At 38.7% G+C, this 13,229-nt stretch overlaps 1 protein-coding gene across 1 annotated transcript in view; it reads right to left on the reverse strand.

Moving 5' to 3' along the window:
• Positions 1-13,229, reverse strand: part of LOC124111252 (homeobox protein 2-like) — a 94,662-nt gene that overhangs the window by 23,354 nt on the left and 58,079 nt on the right. The window contains exon 2 of the mRNA XM_046470903.2: positions 5,618-5,778. Coding sequence (XP_046326859.2) covers positions 5,618-5,778 — 161 coding nt within the window. The remainder of the gene's footprint in view (positions 1-5,617; positions 5,779-13,229) is intronic.

Consider the following 13,229-nt stretch of genomic DNA (forward strand, 5'->3'; position numbering starts at 1 on the left):
CATATGATACAGTATTTCAGTCACATTACAGCGTGTCAGGTTAATGCAGAAGGAAAGACCAAACAGATGCAGTTCCTAGATGTTTACAACTTTTGTGAAATATGGTGAAGGTATGGTGCTGACAAAATTAAAAAGATAAATAGTGCTAATATGGGATTCAAACCCTGTGATCATGTGTTTTCTGGCACGCCCAATAGACACAAATCAGCACAACTCACTCCCTCACCAAGACGACTAGCCACCCATGCACCCAGCACAAATGTGTTCATGCAGTGCTAGGACTACCGTATATTGTATTAAGCTAAAATGGAATGAACGAGTTTTATACCTTTATTCCAAAGTTTATGTACATATGATTTCAACACCGCGATATAACTTTAATACTGTTAAAAGCGGCATTAAACCCAACTCAATCACTCACATATTATTTCATGGCTTGGACACCAAGAAGGATACCAAACTCAGACCTTAACACTATTTCCTTGAATAGAAGAGTGTCTTACGCTTTCATGTTGGTGTTCTTCTGATTAAACACACTCTCTACACACAGCAATAGTTCATCCATATGATGGCAGCCTGGAAATAATCAAGTTTAGACCAGACAATCCTGTGATGGATATTATGAGCTATGCCCCACACCTTTCTGGTACAATGACATGCAATCAGCCAAGTCAAGTCTGCGTCTAGTCACCTTGTATGACAAGCATAGGTATGCGGGGGCCTTTTCTAAAACCCATGAATATATTTAGACTAATCCCATCCCTAAATTCAAAAATGGGGACACAATGCATGACATGCAAGTTTTTTAAACCTTCATTTCTATGCCAATACAATTTCATGCTTGGCAGTTGGCACACAGCATTGTACCATGACATGAGCCTGTCAGCAAGCTAGCAATTACCTTTCAGAGACACATAGCACATTCTTATTCAAATAACTGAAGCAATACAACACGATTGTCTTCAAACATAAGATTTCCTTCCATTTCCATGAACAAAAGGCGTTACCATGTGGTTGTTCGATCCACATCTCACCACATAGAAAGGTCATACATATTACGCTTGTTTCATATTGAGATAAATCAGCCTGGTGCATGCCCGTAGTTGACAAATAGCCATACTGTATAATGTCCAACTGGAATGGTTCAAGGAACAAAGAAAAGTATATTTGATATGTCAAGTGAAGTAATTTCCTATGATAAATACATAATTAGTTTGATTTACTAACCAAGGACCTGTTCATATACCTGTTAATGCAAAGATCAAAAGGGTTGGTACACAGGTACGCCCCTGAAATGACAGGTAAAGAAACCAGGTGTAACTGCCCCTGGCCGTGGGGGTCAGACTCAAGACAAATTACAGTGTGGACGAGGGTTATATAATTAACAGCATTTGAACAGCGCACAGCAGGAAACCAAGGCCATAATCTGTTTTCAGGAGTACCCAAGCATATGAACTCAACTACAGTTTTGATTGCTTCATAATTATATGGTAAATTGTCTGTTTCATTTCCTTTCAGGAGCTGGATACAAAGCTCTCTTGTGTTTTCCCCATTAGAACTGCTCCCTTTCCATGTCTGAAGAATCTGATTGAATGAAGTTTGTTAAGTTGGAAATTCCAAATGTGAAAGTATTTTTTGTGTGATGAAGTTTGACATTAAGAATTATCAGAACCGTACAACAGGAATTTATAATGATTAGACTGACAGAAAGATTTATTTACTTTCAAAGAAGAGCATAAAACACTGAAGTGACCTGTATTTATAATACAAGACAGTTCTCTTTAACACAGTGCCGTGGGGCTTGGAATATCAGTAGTGACATGTATGGAACTATTGCATCAATGTACTGTGGACCTCTGTGTTGTCCATACTTGTGTTGTTTCTCATACATTTGAGTGAGTGAGTGAGTGAGTGAGTGAGTGAGTGAGTGAGTGAGTGAGTGAGGAAACAGTTGTGCATACTGTGTATATCCATGTAAATATGTCACAACTTCACAGACTGCTTATGTAATAATTAACACCCAAAAAAACTTTACAAAATTGGTTACATCATTCCATACAATAACGAAACACAAGCCCAATCCACTCCAGCAAAACAGGAAACAGTTGTCCTATAGTGGACATTTTTGTTTTGGTTTATAAGAAAAAAATGGGCAAAAATTGGTTGGTTAGCTAATCAAATGCCACCAAATCACTTGCGGTTTATTTTTAACTCAATAAACTGAAGCATATAACAGTCACCTCTTAAAAGAAGGTGTGTCATCATATCATTGTATTTGTTTCAGTCATCTCCTGTCACATATGACCACTAAACCAGGATTTGAAAATTGTTGTTTCAAAACAGCAACTATTACAATATAGTGCAAAACACACAACTTGGAATTCAGTCTTAACAGTAATCTTTTCATGATGTGCACCTGCAGTGACAAAGTAGTAATTTATGGCTTGACAGATTACAGTTGTTTTGCCAGCTATGTCCCCCCGAAGAGCTAAAACTAGCAGTGCAATCTCCAGTTGCAATAGTGACACTATTATGTAATCTATGCCCGGCATTTCCTTCAATCTCGGCCGTTCTCCAGGTCTTTACACACACATGACACTGCACTCAACTTCAAACTCAATTTAAGGTCACCCTCAGTAACCAGCCCCCTGCAACTGAACTTTGGAATTTGTACACGCGTTAAGGTTTTCACTTGGTATGTGGCGAAACTTGGTGGCAGAAAGGAGAAACATGACGTAAGGGATATTGACTGGTGAAGTTACTTTGACTTTTGTGAAAGCTCCAAACGATCAAGGACTCAAAAATAGAACTTGGTTCTTGTGTACAGACAATCTAATGTTTCACATATAAAATGAAAACCAATCTTACATGATGTTAACCTATTGATCACAAACCCATGTAATGACATTTTTAAAAGTCAGGAACCAACATATGTCATTTCTGCCTGACCATTAATGGGTACTGCCCTGACTTCTTTGTACCACTATTTTGAAATACATGACAAATATGAGTTTTCTCAACTATTCAAATTTGATAGCATCATCTAACTTCACTTTTTTTAATAACCCTCATGTCATAATGTTAAATAACTCCTGTTGTCATGTAGCCCTTGTTTATTCATAAAGATCTAGATAGGACCTAGTGAAATCAAGTAGCCCCTTCAACATGTTAGAAATATAAACCTTATTCTCTCACCATGACAGAATTATCAGAATTAAATCAATTAAAACATCCTCCAAATATGCTCTTTTGTTTGGAATTAATTGTAAATGTTCCACTTTAGGGTGTCACAAAGACACAGTTTGAGGTGACAAGACCTTGTATTTGTCTGGGTAAGGTAAAGAGTGGGATTGTTTGCCAACATGTATGCTGTGCCTCTAGTCCTGTGACTCCCTGCTCAAATCTCCAGCACCAACTGAAGCTACGTCGCACAGGTAAACAAGGCTTGTGGACATTCTCTTCTGTCAACAATCTTTGTCTAAACTATTTGATTTATGGATTCCGTGCACCATTCCATTGCTTGAAACAATGCTGTTCACAGTGGCTAATGCAATACTTTGCTTAAGCAATCAGCGGAATTCTTGACTTTTGTCACAATCACTTTATTTAGAAACTGGGAGGTTCAATACCAAGATGGGAGCAAATTTGATAGAAAAAGAATGGGAAAAAGAGAATCGTAAGGTTATATTAAATTGGCGACTTCTCAACAAAGATCCCTGTGATTGTTATTTTGTAACCCATTGTCACACACCAACACTGGTGTTTATAGCAATCAGTTCCTGACTTAGCTGTCAAGATGCTCAAAGTGGAACAGTTTTGCTAATATCAATATCCAACACAAAAGGTCTTTCAGGTTCATCAGACAGTATTTGATTTTTTGTTTCTTTGTTGTTTAACGTCGCAATCAGCAATATTCCAGCTATATGACGACAGCCTGTAAAGAATCGAGTCTGGGCCTGACAATCCAGTGATTGACATCATGAGCATCGATACACACAATTGGGATACAATTACATGCATCAACCAAGTCAGCGAGCCTGACCACCCGATCCTGTTAGTCGCTTCTTATGACAAGCGTAGTCGCCATTTACAGCAATCAGACAGTAGCCTCAACCAATATAGACAAGGGACTAGGTGACATGGGACCAACATTAAAAGAAAGATTAATATCTTTTTAACACTTGCAGATAGTATCCATTATTATGTGGCTTACAAATGTATTAATGTTGTTATTGATAAAAGTAAGAAATAATTACGTAACAGCCATGGAAAATGATATCAATTATTTTTTGCTTCAACAATGAATTCCAGAGAATATTGTTACTAAGCAGCACTTTCAGTGGGTTTTTTTTTACAGAAAAAGGACAATGGAAACCCCTTTAAACCTTTAGTTACAACAGCAACAGTGTACACTAAGGAATGCGCTAAATCCAATTACAACACCATAGGCAACAAGCCTACACATCAGACTACCTCCCCTAACAACTTTCTCATGTGTTGAAGTCAACAATACCCTAATGGCTTTCAACACAGAAACTATTCTCAGTAGGGGGCTCTCGACATTTTTACTGGAGCCATACATCACTAAATACAATCCCCTATTATAAGCTGTAGATATTATGATAAAATATCAACTTATATGACAATATTGACCCCTGACCTCAAGCCTCCTGAACACTTTCTTCAAACAGACCGTAGGTGGGAGATCACCATTATTCTGCTGTAGGTGGGAGACATACTTCAACCAAAAAGTGACACCAAATAAATTGAATGTCACAAAAAGTTTTATTACCAAATAACTATTTGATGTAGTGCTGTTTTGGAATTTGCACTGCATAACTTGGTACAATAGCTGTATAAGGTTTATCAGTGACAGAATATTGTTTTCTGCCACCTTGAGGGGGCAATACATTGCAACATTATTAATACAGACAAATTCTCAGTGAAATAATCAGGATTAACAAATTACAATTGGATGTTGTCGATAGTAATTGTTTGGGAAATCGGGGATTTGGGATTAAGAGGGTCTAAAGTAACAGAGCTTTACTGTATTGCAACAATACTCTGGCAGAAGACACAAAGAATGGGATTCACAAGCCAGGTCTCTAGCATGGCAAGCGAACAATTGGCCACCCTAACAACCCACTGACCACCAAAATGGAATCATTTATTAGCTTGGGTCACACTGTGCATGAAAACTGTTGATTGAAGTAACCCGTCTACTCCGTCCAGCACGGCTGCAGCACAAATGTGTAGGGATGCTTCTTGAGAATTGACCAACAATCACTGAACAGAAAGGTGAATGTCTGCTGCTACGTAAGCTATAAATACTGGTAAACTATGGCAATGTTAAGGCACTGGATTCCGGGAAAGGACCTTGATAACAGAATCCGTACAGCAAATGGAACTATGAGCCGACCCCTGTGCCTGAACAAAGAGGTGTGAATACCTAATCTGCCAGGGTGCAAGGTGCCCTATGTCAGGTAAACACTAACCCCTACCCCAATGGGGTGCAATGTGGGGTTAACACTTACCCTGTTGGGGTGCAATGTGCCCTACGTGAGTTAAAAACTTACCCTGTCAGGGTGCAAGGGCCCTACGTGAGTTAAAAACTTACCCTGTCAGGGTGTGAGGTGGCGCCCGCCTGAAGCAGCTCCTGCACTTTGTCCACAAGCCCCTTACTGGCGGCCAGACGGAGCTTGTCCTCCAGGGACCCCAGGGGCAGGGGAGTCCCGGGGGTAGGGGATGAGGGTGCAGCCTGGTTGGGGCCATTCATCTCTGCAACAGAAGGTCATTGACATGAACATGACGGCAAATAAATGTACCTCATCACACAAATGCCAGATAAGATTGCCTTCTTGTTTCAGCAACCCTTCTTCCAACATTTTGGCCCTGTTTCACAAACAGAATCGATGTGAGATCATATTGATGGTGGCAGACATAGCCATATGCCTACTTCATGAAATCGAGTCCCGTTGGTGATGTTCTTCATATGATAAACAGATATTGTGCACACTTGGATACAGCTAAAGGTGACTGTATTCTCATGATAGGAACTAAACCCAACAACATGACAGAAAGGTGAACATCATCTCCACTGCCCTACCCCCAAACCCATCAACTTGACCTTGACAAGTACAGTCATGTACAAAGTGACACAGCCTCCTTCTCATACATCGTATACATAATGTTACTGCAAGTGGAATCAAACTTCCTTGTTAATGTTTACGATATATCAGTTAATCCTCATCCCTACCAAACCATCCCTGTCATCTTGCAATAACATCGTACTGACACATTAAAATCCTGAACACATAAACTGTAGGATGAAACAGAACCTATCAAGACATACAAACCAGTCACATGAGGAAAACATGGGGAATATCACATTACCAATTGAGAAAAAAAATAGTTCCCTTTGAAAAGATTATGGCAAGATCTGGATCCTCTGCTATATGATTAACTGTGGAAATTTCCAGGTAAAACAATATTCTTATGTACATGGCAAACTCTTAACCCAAGGGATAACAAAAACATATTCCCAAACCATAAGTCACCAGGACTGTACATTTCTATTATTCACCGTCATGAACACCATTACCTACTGCGTGGAGCGAACACTCTTGGAAATATCCTATCACACATTAGTGTCAATTAACAGGAGACCCAACCCTGTAGATAGGCTACATGCATACAAGTCCCATTCTGCATTACCACCACTGAACCCAGACACTTAGGGTCAATATTTAAAATATGTCAATGCCAAATCCTAGTGAGATAAATAGTATCAATGTTAATCTTACAAGTTATCTCTCATTACAGATGCCTTGTAATGTTTCAAGATGAAGAGAGTGTAGCTGTATTAGCCAGGGTTTAAATGATCTTACTTTAAATACTTGGAGAAACAACCATCACGTCTTTCATTGGCATTTAGAAGTTAGAAGAACAGGAAGACAAAAAGTCTGTTTGTTCATGACAATGTTTCAGGGCAAGTTCTTCTCTGATGGAATATCCCGTTTAAGTAAAGTTTCTGTGCTACATGTAGCAGTAGAATAAATATGTTACCTTCTTAAACCAAATAACATAATTCATTCAACAGTGTCATTAATAATAACTCACCTAATCATACTAAATTCCCACATGTACCTGGCCTTGCTACCTGTCGACAGGTAATCAAGGTGTGCCTTACACAGCAATCTACCTGCCTTTCCCTCTTGCCCAAACACAGGGGACTCCAATGCGGGTAATCAAAGGTACAGTCTGCACTAAACTAACAGCCTACTCACGCTCACTAATATACCCTGAATAAATCAACAAACTATAAGCATACCTTCTAATTAGCTTCTTCAGACCTCACCAGTCTGCCACTAACGAGCTCAGGTGTGACCTAAAACGCATTGTTCCATACCCTCACAGACGCTGTTGTTTTAGCTATAAAACTATCATTAGGTGAGGTAAGGCAAAATTGATTCATCTCAAATTAATCAGTCCACTTTAATATTGGATGTCTGACCAGCACTGTCAGTTGACACCAGTCAGCGCCTCTAGACAATAGATGGATTAATCTTGTTAACCAGCTAAGAAAACACTTCATCTCTTGACCTAATTAAAATCAACATCAATCAGTGGATTAAAACAAGTTTATACTGAGGATTATGAAAACTCACAGCCATCAAAGGCATTCCTTAAATCTTCATCTGTTATTTAGTCATCATTTAGTTTTGTCTGGATAGTAATCCTGTTTACAACAAAGGGCTGTCTGAGTCAGTTATTATTCAGCAATACCTGTTGCACAATCTCAGCCATGCATCAACAGTAACACAAAAGGGATCATCCGTGGAAGTTAAATATTCATGAAGAAGGTTCGTGTGGTTCCAATTACATGACTTGCAAAATATGGATGTGCTGAGTCGACAAAAAGAGTTCTTAAAAATTCAGTGAAAAAAATTACTTTTCATCAATCTAAGAAAAGGGTTAATAAATATGCGACAGTGTCAACTTTAAACTTTCAGACAAATTAGTAATCAGAACCACATTTTAATTTCACGTTCTATCCTCTACTGGTACTTCTTTACTTACTTTTTAAAAAGAACATTATCCACACCAACTTTTTTTCCCAATCAATAATCTTATTCAAAATTATCCATCCTGTGAAAAAACACTTTCCTTCTTATTCTGAATCAAGGATCCGATAACCATCAAGAAGAAGTGAGAGGCCTCTCACCAGGTATAATCCCCAATGACCTTCATTAAACATTCTCCTACACCACAACATCAAATGACGCTTACATTAATGAAATAAGCAAATACCACACAGTATCCGAATACCTCCACAAATTATTTACTCAGCATGATCCCAGCATGTGTGTTGATGTCATGCTCCCGGCTGCCGACCGTGCTGCCTCCACCCCATACAATGGCTGGTAATGCCAGCAGCAGCCACAGCGGCAGGGACTACATCTACGTGTATTGTTGACATCCGACAACAACCACAGATGGGATGATTGAAACCAATAAATACATTCTTGCTGTTGAATTAGATGTATTGGTGCTGTTTAATTAGATGTATTGGAGCTATAATATTAGTGAAATGTCCTGAAAAGGCCAGTGTTATGTTGATGGAGGAAATGTTTGTGTTTGAACGAAGGTTTGTGGGAAAGGTGTGTTTTCCTTCTTGCGTTTGTACGAATCCTACAGCATAGTATGCTCAGCATAATACAGTCACATTAGGGCTCTGAAATATTGACACGGGTATGTGTCTGAAAACGCAACCCAGTCTCGAGTATACGATTTCAATGGTAATATGCCACACAATCAACATATTGTAATCTTTTGTCATTTTATTTTGTCTTTTCTTGGGAAGAATTGACTTGCCTTTGCATGTGTTTCTGATGGGTGCCACTCATGGGGCAGGATACTCTCACCTTTGCTCGAACACCTGGTATCATTACTATTTGATTGTGACTCATAAGCACATGCTCATGGCACAGTCAGATTTGTACAATCAACTCTGCTTTTAGCAGAGATTTCTTGTGGCTATGGAAAGGCTTGTTGCTTTTATTCAGCATCATCTACATCAAAATGCACCCAGACTCTAACAGTATTTTTCTATGTCTACCACACACTTGAGAGTTATCTCCCATGGTCAGATACTCAAGTCCTTGATGTAGGAGCCTGTCAGATCCCTTACTCACATTTTGTGAAACTTAATGTTATAATAACAAGCATGTATTGAAAACACCTGTGTAAGTTTTCTTTTATTTGATTCTCAAGGATGTTTGAAAACAAGTTTTAAGGCATTTCTTGTCAGCCAAGATTACCCCAAATTTGAAAGTGTCATCCAGAGGCTTGTACTTTGAAACCATAAAATATCTTCCCAACCAATAACTAAAAGAATCAAATTCCTATCACCCTTTAATGACGTATATTTTTTTATACGACTGCAAATACAATATGGTAACCTGACACTAAACCAGTTTATCATCGGAGAGACCCTAGCAACTGACAGCTAGACAGTGCGGTAGTCTACTACAGACCAAAGTCTTCAACTTACTTCACATAGCTAAGACTTATATTACCACATGATGTTCCTAGATGGTCACAGCTTATATCACTGGTCCTTACAATAGCAAAAATATATCAAGAATATAACAGAGCCACAAGGCTCCGTAGCTCTCCTGGACTATGAAGAAACAATTTCATGATGTTTCAACCTCATTATGTGACAAAGATAAATAGACTGTTTGCACATTGGTGCAATAGATACGAAAACAACACACACCATTATTGTCTGAAGCACTAAGGCTGAGGGCCAATTATGGTTCCTTAAACTACCTTATTGCCATTATCATTCACACAAAGTTTCAGCTTTCTAAGTTAAGTGGTCCTTGGAAATAAGATATTAAACCTATGAGCAAACTGAGAGTTTTGAACGTTAAAAGAAAACCACAGTGATTTGAGCAAAAGGTGAGCTAAAGTGTCTTCTCACACTTGACTAGGCCAGAATGCAACAGAAACAGATAACGATGCTTGCATTCTGTGAAGGTCCCATCACCTGTGGCAACAGCCACTACCGGGGCTGCTGCGCTCACATGGTCACAGTGCTTGCATTCATTGTAACAGATATGCTCAAGGAATGAAAGCAAATGATTAATTCTTAATCTCTTTCACAACTAGTAATAGTGCATTGTCATTCACAAAAAGCAGTATTATTAACTATTCATGATCAACATCTGTAGTTAAGGTGTTTTTTTCAAACTGAAGGTACATTGAATTCTCTTTATTGGCTCCTGCTATCCAAACAGTGATTAAAAGTAATAAATACCTTAAGACAAGGGTAATAACTGACATGTTTCATGGAAAGAAGATCAACTTGTACTTGTTTCAGTTTATCATAGCTTATAATTGTGAAAGAAAGTTAATCCTATCATTTACTTTAGTTTAATGTATAGATTTAGTTTCTCAAAACATGTATACTGCATTCTCAGACATTTTTTCACCAAGATGGCCAAAACCCTTGGGGACATTGGTGAGTATAGACTGCCAGGACACCACTGCTTCTTACTCATGCTTTCAGTCAGTGGATTGTCTGCTCCAGATGGTCCGTTGTTTAATGTTCTAGGTGTATGACAGGGGGCAGTAAATACAGGAATCTGAACAAGACAATCCAGTGATCGATATGGTTAGCAACTATTGCAGTCATGGCACGATGACACACAATCAACCAATTCATGGAGCCTGACAACCCACCAGATCCACACAGTCATCTCTCACGACCTGCATAGGTTGCTGAAGACAGATTCTTTCTTTTATTATATTTTATTGTTTTTAAAAAAGAAATACCTGTACATAAAACGTGCTGCCTACACAGGGTAGCAGAAAGCCCATGACATATAGCACAACTAAGCAGTACATCTTAGGTTTTTTTACAGAAAATAACATACTTCTCACTCACATATTCACTCTAGTAATACAAACATACTGCATATATCAAGTATGCATAAACTACATACATTAAAGTTTATATTATCATATTGCAGTGTAGGAAAGTACATGGTCTGAAACATTAAAGTCTTAACAGTCAGGGTGGCCTCTCTGGGATGTGGATTTTCAATTCCTACTGCAGGACCCGGTTTTTCGCGTGCGTGGGCAAAGTCACTGAAGCGCGTGTAAAAGGACTTTGAATGTCCTGTGTATTGGTGTCACTTCACCGTTAGCGCTTGGTTGATTCCCGGCCTTCATTACCACCAGGAGGCTGTTTAGGTGTCTGCGGCCTGTGCGGTTAGCGGGTGAATGTGGATACATGGAAAGACGTGTGTGTACTTGAATGTGTGTGATTTAAAATTAACTTGTTGCACTATCAGGATTGTTTGAAAATTATTACGTGAACTTCACGAGTTTAGTGGTTTATCTATTCATCATAGCACACAATGAATGGTCTACGATTCAATACGACATTCAGTAGATGTTGAGAGTTCACACAAGTGTGTGGGTATTTCCTATATCAATTACCAGTATTTTCTTGAGTATAGTGCGCAACCCCCTCTAGCGGATTCAGTATTTTAGGGGGAAAAATCGAATGTCAAGTGCAGAAATAAATTACACTGTAGATCTACCCCTTCAGCGAAGTCCGGTAAACGAACGGGTGATGAGAAACTTGGTCAGTACAAATTCAAAATTTGAGATAAAAAATCACCAGACAAATTTATTTACCGTTTAAATTGTATTTTTTGTTCTGCCAGGCATTGTTTTACATCCAGGGATTAAGATTACCTTGTGTATTTTCTCGTAAACTAAGCCGGACACAGCTATCAGCTGTACACACGTTTTCTTGGAATCTACCGGTGACACGGTCAAGACACACCCAATGATAAATAACTTTACAGTATTTTAATGCAAGGATCGGCAAAAATTGTATCTGAAACTATTTTTTATCAGTAATAATATATCCCAATATCTTGTTAATTTAGTTGCAGCTTTTACTAAACATATTTTAAATAATAATAACCCTAAGCGAAGCAGCTGATCGCTATTGTCGGGTAATAATTTTTCACATGGAACCAGTCTGACCAGTCACCGTCAAGGCTCTCGCGCACGTGATCGCGAGAACTACGTGTTGACATAGAATCGTCAAACTATAACAAATATGACTTTTAACGAGTCAAAGTATGGCATTTATGATATATGTATCCATTCTCTGTCAATTAAAGTTCGGTTCAAGGCGTCAATAGCGGTAATCTGACCGTGGTCGCTGTTAATAAAAGGTGAGTTGCGCGATCTTCCGCTCGCTTCGCACGCGATTTCGCCGAAATTAATTAAAACAATATTTAAAGGAATTTTGAATAGAATTAATGAAATAAGTTACATACATAAGTCCAGATATGAAAAAAAACAACACTTTTTATAGCCAGACAGTGTAATTACATAATTAATTTGTGTATGCATGGATTTGTTGACATGGTATTTCCGGTGTTACGTGCCCACGGCAATATCTTTCCATGGGGGGGGGGGGGGGGGGGGGGGGGGGGGGGGGAGATCATCAAAAGTCATTATTTCGTGTATATTGCGCACCCTCTTCTACACAGCTATGTTTTTTGGACAAATATTGCACACTATACTCAAGAAAATACGGTAGCAGCTGATTAGTTATTTCATCCACGTCATGGAACAGTTAAGGCATATCGTTTTGATCGTTTATTTGAGGATGTTAGAAATAAAAGTCAACGGAAGAAATCCGTACGCCTGTTGTCTTGTTTCTTTGCTTTATGAAATATTTAGTCCCACCAAATATATATGTTCATTCTGAAATCGTGTTCAGATGTCATCAACAGCTCCATTTATTAGTGAACACGAACAATAATAATTATGGGATACATCAGCATCACAAAGAGCACCACGTGTTTCAGGCGGGTGTTTGTTGCAAGTTCAATTGCGCGTGTTATGGCAACAATATGTTGAATAAGCTATAATTTACACTATAGCAATTGCAAGAATAATAACATTAGGTATAAATATAAATGGGGAAGAAAACATGATCTTATTCAATGACAAGACAGATGGTTTACGCACTTGTCCGTTGTCGACAGGTCGGAATTCGCTTTATGCAAATATTTTTACCCGGGCATAAATTCCATTGGCTAACTTGGACAGTATGTTTTTCTACACACAATGTTGCCTGTGATATTCAGTGCGCGCGCGTGTTTACATGTATGTTTCATCGTTTCTACCGT

This window comes from Haliotis rufescens, unplaced genomic scaffold, assembly GCF_023055435.1.
Source record: "Haliotis rufescens isolate VD_foot unplaced genomic scaffold, xgHalRufe1.0.p SCAF_5, whole genome shotgun sequence".
Lineage (NCBI taxonomy): Eukaryota > Metazoa > Mollusca > Gastropoda > Lepetellida > Haliotidae > Haliotis > Haliotis rufescens.